This window comes from Sciurus carolinensis, chromosome 17 (assembly GCF_902686445.1).
Source record: "Sciurus carolinensis chromosome 17, mSciCar1.2, whole genome shotgun sequence".
Taxonomy (NCBI): domain Eukaryota; kingdom Metazoa; phylum Chordata; class Mammalia; order Rodentia; family Sciuridae; genus Sciurus; species Sciurus carolinensis.
The window spans coordinates 35,921,147-35,936,022 of record NC_062229.1 but is presented as its reverse complement, the minus strand read 5'-3'; the positions used below and the strand labels follow the sequence as shown (position 1 = coordinate 35,936,022).

General features: G+C 39.0%; 1 protein-coding gene and 1 long non-coding RNA gene across 3 annotated transcripts in view; one reads left to right on the top strand and one right to left on the bottom strand.

Moving 5' to 3' along the window:
* Positions 1 to 12,524, bottom strand: part of Dync1li1 (dynein cytoplasmic 1 light intermediate chain 1) — a 36,840-nt gene extending 24,316 nt beyond the window's left edge. Inside the window, exons 1-2 of the mRNA XM_047531865.1 lie at positions 12,316 to 12,524; positions 12,047 to 12,120 (exon numbers count right to left, since the gene is read on the bottom strand). Of these exons, the coding sequence (XP_047387821.1) occupies positions 12,047 to 12,120; positions 12,316 to 12,461 (220 nt within the window). The 5' untranslated portion in view covers positions 12,462 to 12,524. The remainder of the gene's footprint in view (positions 1 to 12,046; positions 12,121 to 12,315) is intronic.
* LOC124969049 (uncharacterized) lies at positions 11,866 to 14,276 on the top strand. 2 transcript variants are annotated; one of them, XR_007105920.1, is made up of 3 exons: positions 11,866 to 11,966; positions 12,853 to 13,067; positions 13,707 to 14,276. It is a non-coding gene; the product is annotated as an uncharacterized LOC124969049 (long non-coding RNA). The 2 variants fall into 2 exon arrangements; XR_007105919.1 differs by lacking the exon at positions 13,707 to 14,276 and having other exon boundaries at positions 12,853 to 13,081.
* The last annotated feature ends 600 nt before the right edge of the window (positions 14,277 to 14,876 follow it).

Here is a 14,876-nt window from a genome sequence, read left to right as displayed (position 1 = left end):
TAGAAACCATTTCATGAAAGATCTAAAAGACCAATGAAGACAAAAGATTTTGCAAAATCTTGGTTTTTTTTCCCTGAGGTCTCTGCAAAGATGTCTTGTTCTAGCATTATATACAGCTTTCAATCATATTATTTATTATTTGTTCTTCTTTGTTGTCTTTAAGCAAAAAGTTTATTAACTCATAGCCCCCTCCCAGTTCTCTTCTCACACTATAAACATATCACTCAAAAATAAGTATTAACCTGACACAGTGGTCACATAGAAACTGTCTTATTTTCTAACAGGCATTTCCTGCTTGTTCATTAAAAACAGAAATCGTGTTCCCCAGAAATCATGTCCCATGCATAGAAGATCCCTTACCAACATTCATATCCCTTAATCATAACCATGATCTCCGTTTTTGTAACAAACCTCATCCCTAATTGCTTGATCTGGGCCTTTACCACAATCTACCTACTAAAATCCTTCATTACCCATACATATAAAACCAATTAATAGTATAAGCTCGTAATACATTCTTCCTTCACTAAATGTAGGAAAAAACTTCTCAGTCATTGAACTGAGCTGCTGGTTGGAAGTTACTTTGCCACAGCCAAGCTGGACTATGTTTGAAGATATTAAAAGTCCATTATGGGATGGGGGTGTAGCTCTGTACAGCACTAGCCTAGCACACTTGAGACCCTGGGTTCAATCCCCAGGACCTCCAAAACAACATGAACAACAAACATGAACCTTCTATCTTTATTCTACTGTGTAATTGCAACATTAAAAAAAAAAAAAAAGTTAAAATTCAGGATGCCTATCCTTTAGAACTGATAAGACACTTAAAAATCATTTTTAAGGGGCTGGGGAGATAGCTCAGTCAGTAGAGAGCTTAACTTGTAAGCACAAGGCCCTGGGTTCGATCCCCAGCACCCAAAAAAAAAAAAAAAAAAAAAAAATCACTTTTAAAATTTTTTGAAATTTTTAGTTATATACGACAACATATACACATATGGAGTACAACTTACTCTATTAGGTTCCCACTCTTGTGGTCATAGTTGATGTAGAGTTACTCTGGTCATGTATACAAATACAAGGCTAGGAAAGTTATCACTAATTCTATTGTCTTTCCTAGTCCCTTGCACCCTCCCTTCCCTTCATTACACTTTGTCTAGTCCAATCTATTTCTATTATTCCCCTCCCCAACCTCCCTTGTTATGGGTCAGCATCCACAAATCTGAGAGAACATTTGGCCTTTGTGTGTGTGTGGCTTTTTTTTTTTTTTTTTTTTGAGTGGCTTATTTCACTTAGCATGATATCTCCAGATCCATCCATTTACAGGCAAATGCCATAATTTCATTCTTCTTTATGGCTGAGTAATATTCCATTGTGTACATATGTATGTGTGTTATCTGTGTATGTATATAGACACCACATTTTCTTTATCCATTCATCCATTGAAGGACCCCTAGATTGTTTCCATAGCTTGGTTTTTTTGAGTTGAGCTGCTATAAACATGGATGTGGCTGTGTCATTGTAGTATACTGTTTTTAAGTCCTTTGGGAATATAGACCAAGGAGTGGGATTACTAGGTCAAATAGTCATTCCATTCCAAGTCATCTAAGGAATCTCCATACTGCTTTCCATAGTGGTTGCACCAATTTGCAGTCCTATCAGCAATGTATGAGTGTACCTTTCTTCCCACATCCTCACCAACATTTACTGTTACTTGTATTCTTTATAACTGCCATTCTGACTGGAATGAGATGGAATCTCAGTGTAGTTTTAATTTGCATTTCTCTAGATGCTAGAGATGTTGAACATCTGAATGTATTTCTTCTGTGAAGTTTTTAGTTCCTTTGCCCATTTACTGACTAGGTTATTAAAAATTATTTTTAAGAACAAACTTCTCAAGAAACATAAGTCCCTAAATTACAATATATTTTTGGAGAATATTTTATAGAATCTATCAGTTTGAAGAATAAAATAAAGTAGAAATAACTGCATATATATTTTATTCTATACAAGTAATATACTTTTAAAGAGGCAAGTACAGCAATGGGGCCTATCCAAACAATGCTTAAAGAATTAACCTATCTTCAGTTCCTTGGTCTGCAGCTGGCAGTGAAGCAGACGTATCAGCTTTAAAGTCTGCCAGTCAAATAGTTAGTGATCTATAAACAGACTTATAGAAGCAAAGAGTTCCTGTTTAAACAGTCCATCATGAAAGTCTTCCTATAAAGTACAGAACATTTTAGGTGATGATGCTAAAATTATTCTCTAAATAGTTTGCCTAAATTTTCACTTTATATACCAGATTTTCTGTTGGAAGGCATATTTTTATTGTTTATTGAGGCATTATAGTTGTACATGATGGTAGGATTTGTTGTTACATATTCATACACACACACACACACACACAATATAATTTGGCTAATATTACTCCCCAGCACTTCCTCCTTCCCTTTCCTTGAAGAACCTATTTTAAAGGTGGTTTAAAAGCAAACCAAAACATTTCACTAAATTATTATTATTATAATATAGCTATTTTCATGTTCACATGCAAAAAGTTTTTTGTGCAGAGAACTAGACACTAAATATTTTAACAGGCCACATCAGTTCTCTGTCATATACTTTCTTCCCATACTGCTTTAAAATTAGAAAAACAAAAAGTCATTCTTCGCTTGCTGACCATTCAAACACAGACCATGGTCCAAACCCTGTGTGACCATGGATGGACCAAAGGAGGACAGGTTCATTAATCATACTAAAATGAAATTCTCCACAGCAAAGAAGCCTACATTACAAATTATTTGTCTATGCCCTGTAAAAATAAGTTGCTCTCTGTAAGTCAAGGAGAAGATTCAAGCACTTAGGTTCTGTTTTACCACAAAGCAAACATGGCCATCAATTCTCATTTTTTAGCTCGAATTTGAAACCAAATTAATTACAAATCTCAAAATTTACACAAAGTTACCCAAACTGTATAGATATAAAGCCATGCTCATAATACTGTTTTACTTCCCTGATAGATCTCTAACTCAACAGTCCAGAAATTTTGTGATGACAATATAATTAACAGATCAAGAATGTGAAGATTTAGAAGATGTGATTTCTAAACTGCAACGCTGCCATCATTAGCTGTGTGAACCCAGGCAGGTCAAGTAACTCCATTTGCTCTCCAACTCCTAAATGGAGGGAGTAGGATTAAATCATCTCTATGGTGAAATTAAAGTTCTTTGACTACTGTCATTCATTACTACTACTTTTTTTTTCCCCCAGTACTGGGGCTTGAGCCCAGGGGCACTCTACCACTAAGCCACACCCTGTTCCTTTTAATTTTATTTTGAGACAAAGTCTAAGTTGCCAGGCTGACCTCAGAGTTTCAGTCCTCCAGTCATAGTCTCTCGAGTCACTTGCTGCTTCAGTGCTTCTTGATCAGAGATTTACTAGAAATTAAACTCCTTTGTAAGATACCAGCAGTGCATTAAAAAGATAACATGAAAAAATGAGTCATGTGAAAATGAGTAGTCAAACAAAATACTTAAGTACACATAGCCCATTGATAACTGCTAACCTGAACACCTCCAAAGGATGCCACTGTGTGAAGTGATTCACCAATGCTGCATATATTCCTCACAATAGTCCTAAAAGGTGAAGCAGTACTAGCGGAAGGATAAAACAACTACCTAAAACTGTCAGGATTTGAATCCAGCAAGTGCTCCTGAGCACCCACATTGCCACCTTCTTGTTCCTGGAGCAACTTCCAGTCATTCTCCTCCAGCTCAAGATAAATCGGGTGACAATAAGCAGAACACGGTCTCTTCTTTCTGAGTTTCCTCCCCTGGTGTAGGCTAAAGCACCATAATCTTCCTGAGTTGCCCATGTTCATGTGCTAGACACCAGCTTTCTCTGCAGAGATTTGATTCCCATTTCCACAGCATTGTTGGAAGCCACATTATGGTCGAGCATCATGATAATCAGTAGAGAAAAAACTTCAACTCATCATGTCTCACTAGTCATATCCAAGAGAGAGAGTAACATTGTAAAGCTAACATTTTTTTTCTTAATTTGGTTTTGAGTGATGTAAAATAAATCACCTATTTTACTCTGGTGACAAGAACCATGAACCTCACTGAACTACTTTGGGTTCAGATCTTCTGACATGGCCTTCCCTAGGTTATTAGGAGGACCCAGAGGGGTGGGAGATTTTGGTCTGCTCCCTGTCTCACAGAGGACATTTTCTCCCTCACCTCAGTGAATAAAAGCAGAGGCTATTTACAGCTGCAGGACCTGGTGTTTATAAGTTAACTTTTATGCAAGCCTATTCAACACTACACCCATGGTGGCTGGGGATATAGCTCAGTTGGTAGAGTGCTTTCCTTGTATGCACAAGGCCCTGGGTTCAATCCCCGGCACCACAAAATTTAAAACAAAAAACAAAAAACAAAAACAAAAAAAAAAACCAAGACTACACCCCTATAAAATGCCAAGGAGTACCTATAGAATAGAAAGACACCCTAGTTTTGAAGCCTAGCTAAGCTGGGGCTTAAAACCCTCTTTGGTAAAACAGTAAACATACTACATAATAAATTACCTAACAGAACACCCAACACTAGTAACAGGCACAATACCTGATAGCTCCCATCTTAAAGCTGGCCAAAGCCTACCTTTGGATTTCATCATTCAGCAATCCATTTTACATTAAAAAACAGAATTTATCCTTAATCATTTCTCTTACTCCTGCTAGATATGAATTAAAAATCATTTAGTTTAATTCAATAAACATTTACTAAGGTCAATAAAAACTCAATGGTTACTAATAGTTCTTATGCTTCAGAAGATCAAAGTCCTACTTAAAGCAATGGTTCCTTAACAACAAATATGGTATATACAAGAAAGATCAAAATAATATTGTTGGCAATTATGCTAAACAAATACCCACATACTGATGGTAGAAATGTAAAATGGTACAACTTTCCTAGAGGACTGTTTGGCAATATATATAAATATATAAAGATTTAAAAGATAACTACTTTTGACCTAGCAATTCTACTTTTAGCAAGTGATCCCAAAGATAATACTGGGAAAATGGAAAATAAGGTCTAACAATAATGATCTATTAATCAACTATAATTACAGTATAGCCAAACATACTACTCAGTCAATAAAAGGAATAAATGCAGGGCTGGGAAGGTGGTTCAGTGGTAGAGCGCTTGCCTAGCATGTATGAGGCACTGGGTTCTATCCTCAGCACCACATAAAAAAATAAATAAAATAAAGTTTTAAAAAAATTGTTTTAAAAAGGGATAACTCCATACCTATTAACATGAAAGGAAAACCATATTTCTGGACTTCAAAGCTATCCTATGTTTGTTGACAGGAGGCCTCAGCAGAGACTCAATTCCTCATCACTGGGCCTCTCCACAGGCCAAACGTCCTCATTCATGGAAGCTGGCCTTCTCCAAGTGCTGATGCAGGTAGAGTGAGCACCCAAGGGAGAAACCAGAACTTCTCATAGCCCACACCATCCCCTACTCGTTCAATGCTGGCACTCAGTGGGCAGGACTGCCCAAGGGTGTACACAGCAGGAAGGGGATGCCAGGGTCAAAGTTCTAGCAGGGAAAGGTAAGAGCTGTGAGAGACTGCCAAATTACAACATCCTGACTATACCTGACTTTTTTGAAAGCCCTGTAGAATGTGACAGAGGTGACAAGGAGAGTGAACTGGGGTGAAAGGACCCTATGCCACTTGTTCACTGAGTACAGTTTGGGGAAGACTTGCACCAGAAGTAATAGTGATTATCTCCAGGAATGGCAGAACAACTTTGTAATTTGAAATTGTGTATGTGTGGTGTTGTTATTGTTTTTAAGTTGTCTTCTTTGAGCATGTATAATTTTTAAAGTTAAAACAAAAACAAGGGGCTGGGTTGTGGCTCAGTGGTAGAGCACTTGCCTAGCACATGTGAGGCACTGGGTTTGATTCTCAGCACCACATAAATAAATAAAGGCATTATATTCATCTACAACAAAAATATTATTAAAAAAAACCCATTTCATGAAGCGAACCATAGTAAATGAAGTGTAAAAAAATCACAAAATAATATATAAGGTATGAGTATTTTTAAGAAAACAAATATACACAGAAAAAATACTGATTATCAGGAGGTGGGAGAATCATGCATTATTTTCATTTTTTATCTTCTATCTTTCTCTGACAAGAAACATGCATTATGATTGTAATTTAAATAATGACTTCCAACTTTGAGAGACAATGTGTTAGATTTAATGTCTTTTGGTTCCTTTAATCCAAAGAAGTATGAAATAGTCTCAGTTCAAAGGTCAAGAGGTTGTAAAATGCCCACAATCCCACAGCTTCCAAAGACAGGAAGGGCCGAACTCCAGGATCTTGGGCCTCTGGGTTCTTCCACCACACCTGAACCTTTAGGTTATTTGCAGCATGGATTAGTTCCTTTTCACACATTCTCTTGACCCAAAGTGTTTTCCTTCCCACCCTGCTTAACAAAATTGTGCTCAGATATATATCACCTTTTCCATTCATAGTGACATATTTGGTTTTTACTACTTTGAATTTTTTCCCCACAGTTTATAGGTTCTGGAAAGCAGGGACCAAGTCTTAGCCCTATTTTCCACAGATGACTCAGGAAAATGCTATGCATAGCACACGTCTAATAAATGTTTGATGAACAAATGAACATAGAGGTAATTTGTGAAGTCTAACAGTCATTGCCCTGATTTTACAAATAAAGTAAATAGATTAGCCCATGTTCATTCACTCATTAGTGATGGGGTCCCATGTTGAATTTTGGACTTTTTTCCTAATTCAAGGTTCTTTTGTTTTTGCATATTTGAAATGCTTTTGATGATATTCTATCTCATAAGGACTTCGCATCAGCTGAATAACCATTCTACCAATCTTCATGGGTGAGTCTTCCAGCTGTTTTCTGTTTTTCTCTTTTTATTTTTATTATTATTATTATTTTTTGGTACCAAGAATTGAACCCAGAAGTGCTTAACCACTGAGCCACAACCCAGCCCTTTTTTGCTTTTCACTTTGAGACAGGGTCTCACTGAATTGCTTAGGGCCTCACTAAGTTGCTGAGGCTGGCTTTGAATTCATGATCATTCTGCTTCAGCCTCCCAAGAGGCTGGAATTACAGAAGTGCACCACTGTGCCTGGGCTATTTTCTGTTTTCGACAATAGCACTGGGGGAAATATTTTATGAACTTCTCTCAATTCTTAAACTTATATTCAATTGTATCTCTACCTAGAATAACAATGACTTCTTAAGTAAAACCTGTTCATCTTTTATCCAACACATACATATTCACTGAGCACCTAATATGTACCAACCAACATATCTCAATAACCAGGAACCTCTATTAACTGGCATCTTTGCTTATTGATAAAATTGATGACCATAATAACCTAAAGCAAGGATTCATAGACTTTAGGTCACAAACCCAAACTAGCCTGCTGCTTGTTTCTGTAAAGTTTTATTGAAACATTGAAATGAATGCTCAGTTCATTTGTATATTGTCTATGGCTGTTTAGGGACTACCAGAATAGAAGTGAGCAGTTGCAACAGACACCATATGACTTACAGAGTCAACACTATTATCTGGTCCTGTACAGAAAAGTGTGCTGACCCTAACCATTATAACATATGCCACCTGACTCTCACTTCATTTTGCTATTTTAGTGGCAGTAACACATGATAAACACATAACAATTTTTTGTTAATTCTTTGAAAATTACCAATTCAGTATTACATATGAGATACTCTAATCCTTACATATTCCCATAACCAATCATGCTAGAAAATAGCATTAACATACCTGAACTAATAAAAATCCATGTTGCCCACAAGTCATTGAATTGGTGGGGTTTTTTAAAAGTATTTTTAAAATCATAGATGGACCTTTATTTTATTTATATGTGTTATTGAGAATCAAACCCAGTGCCTCACACATGCTAGCTAGGCAAGTGCTCTACCACTGAACCACAACCCCAGCCCTTTGGTGATCTTTAATTCCAGCTCTGCACAAGATTAATAGTTTCAGACTGAACACTCTATCATTTTTAAAATCAGCCACACATATTAAACCATGTACTCCCTCCATAGTTACTTCTGAACAGCTCTCTAGTTCCACTGTGTATACCCTGAGGTTTCCTACTTGTAGTAATTCAAGCATAATATAGGCTAGTTTTCTTCCCGAGTTATGTTAAAAAAAAAAAAAAAAAAAAAGGACTTTCAAATATAATCCTTAATGATACTCAACATTTTGAGATTACATTTTGAGATTATATTTTTTGGCTACACAGTAGTACCCTGGACATTAATGCCTTCAGGGAACAAACAATACAGGCTTTAAACTTCTTCCCTGGGGAAAACTGAACAGTCCAATCTGCAAAGGAATACTTTTACTGATTTAAACCCAATTGTAACATGCTTTACAACATTTCTTTAAAAATAAACACAAGATTTATAATTAAGAAAAAGAATGTCAGATCATACTAAGGCTTTGGAGATTCCTAAATGGTAATAGTTTTAAATTTGCAGATGAGAAAAATGAGACTTAAATGACTTGCCAAATGGCCAGGTAGTTTTTGGTAATTCACACTGCCTGCAAATCAGAAGGTGATACCAATCTCCTATCTATAAATCCAGGCACTATATTGGGAACCATGGTTACAAATATATTTTAGTTGGCAGTGGTTTCAATTAATCTAAATCAATGAGATATTTTTGTGCTAAAACAGATACACTCGGGAATAGCAGATAAAATTCCTTTACCAGTAAGAACCCTCTTGCTTTTCCCACAAAGAAAGCTCTTTTCCTTTAAGGATCTAGTTTAGCACGCAGATTAGCATTTTCATACAAATCTCAATTTACCAGATTAGGGGTACTGGCTTTGGATCCAGAATGCACAATTTCGAATCCTGACTTTTGCCTTTCTGACAATGTTACCCTCTAGCAAGTTACTTAAGGGATTTATGTCTATTTCCTGATCTTCATGGTGATACAGTATGTAAACAATCCTTACATGTCTAGTACATTTAAGTGCTCCATGTTTGGTATTACTGTTCTTTTCCTTAAGAAGTTTTCTTACTAAAACACAGGAAAGTAATCAAGATATAGAGAAGGTGCACTTAAAGGTAATTAGAAAAATATAATCAATTATAGTAAAATTGATTAAATGTAAAACAAAGAGGAAAAAATAGATCTTAAATGGGTAATTTATAATGAGATAACTCTATTTAAAACACATGCACAAGAAGTCCTACCTTTAATATTGAAAACGAACTATAGGGACTGGGGATATAGCTCAGTGGTAGATTACTTGCCTAGCATTCAAAAGGCCCTGAGTTCAATCCCCAGCACTGCAAAAAAATAAAATATTTGGTCCAATAAATATTTGGCTTTTCCATTACAATAATTACCAGTAGTTTTGGTCAAAGATAACAATAGAGTAGGAAGAGTTTTGTACCTTGCACTCTCTCCCTGCAGCGACTTCTATCAAGCTGAAAAGTCATACCAGAGTCACAAAACACTATCTTTACAGCAGTATGACCTTGGAGAACTCACTTACAAGGTCATTAATTTATCATCTCATCAATAAATTGGTGCTTACATTCACCTCCCAGATTGGGTAGGAGCAAGAGGGTAAATTGAGATTCGTATGAAATGCTTTGAGAATAGCTAATGTTCATATACACATTTCTAGTCCTAACTCCATTCTCCCATTGGGAAGGGAGGTCATTTAGCAATCTAAGGATAAATTCAACTTTTATGCCTATGTGTCTGTGTGAGGTGGGGGTAGCACATAGGCCTAAATCTTCTTTCCTATGTTGGGCTGCTTCTGGAAATACAAAGTCTTATTATGGTCTCAGGTTTAATTTTTTAATTAAGGGACTTCAGAGAATATGATCATTCACGAAAGACGTATTAGGATCAAGCATCTCCCTGCCTAACACCCTCAAACTCATAACAAAGAGAACCACAATCTCTACTCGCATATTTCTTTTCTCTACCACAACACCCTGAACACTGCCATAAAGAAACTGTAAAATTTCTTTAAGAAATCTTTAGAGGTACTCTAGAAAATTAATGCTAGTTATGTAAATAGTTATTAGTGTCTACCAAAGCTGAAAGGACTTTATGAAATTCCCAGTAGTCCTGAAAGAAATATCAAATTTCCAGCTCATATAACTTGATACCAGATGGGGCTTTCTGAACTATTCAGTTCATAAAAAGGAAATTTAATCTGTTCTAAGTATGGAGGAGTATAGGAGTCTAGGCCCTCTAGGTACACTAGGTCTTATGTATTGACTCAGTGTCAAAGAGGTGTTAGGGGGAAAAAGAAAAAAAGCACATGAGCCACCTCAGTGCAAATTAAGGACACCACCAAAACTGCTACTTTTATTTCACCAATAGAACCATACCAGTCACCCATGTAATATCTAATGTACAAGAATAACTGGAGGGAATTTATAGAATGGAAAGAAAATTCTGGAATCTTTACAATGGCAATATTTGAAAATAAGTCTTATTTAACTTAATTAAAATTATTTCAGTGAGGTCATCTGGTCTACGTCTTTTAGTATAGTAATTAGTAATTTGTTTAAATTGGTAAACTTAAAACATTTTCTCAATTTTTTTTTTAATTGTTGGATCCTATCTCTGCCCTATGGATATCACTTATGTAGGCACTAATTCAGTTTTTTGAAGAGTCCTGACAAATGTTTTCTAATTCAGTTAAAATAAGTCCGTTACATTGGCATTGTGCTATATTCACTTTACAAATATTATCTCATTTAATCCTCCCCACAATCCCAGAAGACAGGCATTATTTCCACAACATTCATTTTAAAGATGAAAAAACTGAGGTCTTATAGATATGAAGCAACTTGCTTAAGAGCAAAGGGCCTGTGATAGGGCCTTTACTCAAACCAGGCTAATGTAACCTATTGTGCTTTCAATCACATTAAAAACAAAGGTAAAAAGCTAATTTTTCAACTCGTTCCACATAGCTTTAAGAACATAAAACATTATGTATTCTAGATTGTAGCATTCATGAAAAATAGTTTCTTTCTACCTAATAATTCATTAAACTGTGAACCCTATCAAATAGCATTTCTTTGTTTCCTTTCCCGTTTTTAGATGTACATAACAAAATGTCTTGAGACACCAATACCAAAGTTTTAAAATTTAACCATCATCTTATAAGCCAAACTTCGATATCTTGTATTTTAAAAATATAAAAGAAATCTCTCCTAGAAACGAAGCAGGAGCTGAACCTGCAAAAATGTGAACCTGAGAATTGTTCTCCCTCAGTCCTCTACCTCCACCCCCACTCAATAAAGATAAAAATACATAACTTCAGAGAACCAATGGGATATAGATCAGGAAAATTGAGACATCGGGCCATTTCTCCTTAATATATCCGTTTGGTGGAAGATACTAAACTGGAAAGGTGTTCTACTGCCCTTTACTAATTTCAGAATTATTAAATGAAGGTTAAAAAAACAACTGCAACATAAGCACATTGTACCGGGGAACGCTGAATCAAATAAGAACATTTATCACGACTACCAGTCTTAGTTCTAGCTTCTCTGTCAATTATACAAAGAGTCACCTATTAAATATTAACGGCATGCCATTTGCACTGGAGCTCTCACCAACAGCCTCCTGTTACCTATTTTTGTTAAGAAAGAAAAACTGTCTCTGTACACTGGGTAAACCCCAGGCCACAAGAATCCCTCCTATGGGCTATCCATTCTGTTCCTCCCAGGGGAGGCTGACAGGGCCACCCCCACATCCCGGGGAGGAGGAGGAGGGACCTGAGGGAGGGCGGATCCCCGCGGGTCCGGGGCTGAGGACTGGGTTCCCCTTCTCCCCAGCTGTCAGAGACAGGTCGGGAGGCGGGGCGCGGCCGATCAGTGCTGTCCGCACAAAGAGGGTGAGCGAGCGGGTCCGCGCACCCGGACCCCGGCCGGGATAGGGGGCCGGGAGGGGTGCAGCGAGGCAGGGGACGCTTACCCAGCAGTAGCACGTTCTTCCCGGCCGGGAGCTTGGAGCGCGAGCGGGTGGAGACCTCGCTGAGGATGCAGGACCTAACGGGAAGCAAAGCGCAGGTTGAGGCCGGGGACCAGGGGCCCGAGCCGCACCACGGGAGGGCCGGTCGGGTCTCGGCGCGCTCTTCCGAGAGCCAGGCGGGCCAGGCGCCGAGCTCTGGCGGGCACGGGACCCCGAGGCGTTCGCCAGGCCGGGAGAGCCAGCGGGGACCCGGGGAGGGGTGGAATCGTTACCAAAGGTTCTGCCCGTCCTCGTCGTCGCCTGCTGCAGCGCCGCCGTTGCCCGACGCGAGCTCGTTGGCCAAGGGGCCGCCGGTATAAGCCGAGGCTAATCCCGGTGGAGAGGAACCGAACGAGCCGACTCGCCCCACCGCCGCCATCTTGGTCGGGAACCACACCACTCCCGGTCAGGCTGAATGAGCGAGGCGGCAGCGGCGGGAACCCGGATATGGGGCGTTCAGGCACGGGAGCGGGGCGGGGCCTGCGGGGGCGGGGCCCGGGCCGCGCCGCGACTGACCAAGAGTTAGAATGAACTGCGCGTGCGCCGCGGGCTGGCGAGTACGGAGGGGCTGCGCGTGCGTGTTCCGCCGAACCGGTGTCTGCCGCAGCCCGGATTCCGCTGATTTCACCGTGCAGAAGCGCATCTCGCGCTGAAAGGCGGGTTGGGTGTGTCAAGTGAGCAGCGCTCCTTTCCACCTTTAGTCGGGTTCATAAATCCCGCAACTAGCGTGGAATTCCTGCGAAGTCATTAAGAGCCCATCCTCCATTCAGGCTCGGCCCGGGTTCCCAGCCTATACCTGTGCCAAGATAGAAATGGACCGCCCTGCTGTTGCTGCAGCCGGGAGTTGGAGTGTTCCTGTGGTCCCGGATTTCGGCATTCTCAAGTGGCGACAAGTTTCTCAAACCAGACTCACATCAGGAGCAGATTCTTCCAGCCTCCGAACACCTGAGTGACCAAAAAAATGTTGACAGAGCTTGCTTTAAAGGTCTTGATATTTTGCGAGGTGGTCCGCGTGAGATTTGAAAAACTCCGTTTTATGAGTCATCTCTCCAGTCACCCCACTCTTCATCCTACACTTAGTGCAGTAGGCACAGAATAACTAAAGCTGCCCCAAAATAACTCTCTATTAGAACTTTGTTGGTTAAGTATATTTGAATGGCTGAGCCCCACTTCCAGAAGGAGACAATGGTTTTAAAACTCCAAATAAGAGCAGTTGCTAAAAATAATCTGGTCTTTATACACTTTCCATGTCATTTCATATTTGAAGATACTAACATCTTCACTTGATAACATTTGATCTGAACAATGCTGTTATGCCAGTGAGAAAATTCACAGCTAAAGACAGCATTTGCTATATGTTAACTTTGCAGTTGATAGTTGGGAAATCTTTGGAGGCTGTCAAAGTTCAGGTCTAGCTCCACCAGATTACTGGCTATGTAACCTTAGGCAATTCACTTAACCTCTCTGAGTCTGTTTCTTTTATATGTAAGATGATGTGAAAAGAACCTAGAGTTGTGAATATTAAATGAGATGATTCATGTAAAATGACTTAGAGACTAGAAAATTTTAAATGCAGAATGCATGCTAATTATTGTTAATGACTGTTTTTCTTTTATTTTTCAAGCCATTACTATCTGGCCAGCCCCTGGAATTGATGTACCTCCTGAACTCCTGCAGCTACAATTATTCTTTTTGTTATGATTAGGGGAAGCACCAGGACACCATACCAGACTTCCTGTGATACCATGCTGGATGGTGACTCCCAGCCAAAATTGAGTCTTTAGGTCACTGTTCTAAAGACAAATTGTACACAGCTCCCTCCCCCTCTGAAAGCCACTTCACTCTCTGTACTTTATTCCCAGAATTTCCCCCTCAGTTTTGTTTATGAATGCCTACTATGAGCCAGGCATTCAAGGCATTGTGATTTGCCATCCTCATACTTTGTGATGAATCAGAAAAATTAGGTAACCTACCCCAGGTCACACAAATCAGAGGTTTATTGATTATTTGAGATTTTGAATTTCTATCTTTCCACTCTGTCAAGTGGCCACAGTCAAATCATGTTAAAATAAATCTCTTGACAACTTCAGATGCAGTTATGAAAAATACCTTTCATGAAAATCTGTACATTACAAACATAGGAAACATGTATTTTAAGGAACTCTATAAAAGGAAAGACGTGGCACTCCCTTGGACTTTTTGTTGCATAAATGTTATGTATAATTAAGCTACTTTTTTGGGGGGGCCAGTAACTGGGGATTGGACCCAGGGTACTTAACCACTGAACTACATACCCAGCCTTTTTTTTTTTTCTTTTTTTTTTTTTTTTGAAACGGGTCTCACTAAGTTGTTTAGTGCTCACTAATTTGCTGAAGCTGACTTTGAACTTGTGATCCTCCTGTCTTAGCCTCCTGAGCCACTGAGATTACAGGTGTGAGCCACCAGGCCTGGCAAGCTACTTCTTTTTTGGGGCAGTGGGGCATACAGGGGCTTGAACTCAGGAGCACTTGACCACTGAACCACATCCCCAGCCCTATTTTGTATTTTACTTAGAGACAGAATTTCACTGAGTTGCTTAGCATCACACGTTTGCTGAGGCCGGCTTTGAACTTTTGATCCTCCTGTCTCGGCCTCCTGAGTTGCTGGTATTACAGGCATGCACCACTGCACCCTGAATGCAAGCTACTTCTTATGCTATGATTATTTTTTTTCTTTCTTGCTCAATTTTCTTTGTTACATCTAAAATTAACAACCATTTTGAATTTCTTTTACTTAGATTTCTATGCCCTTAATT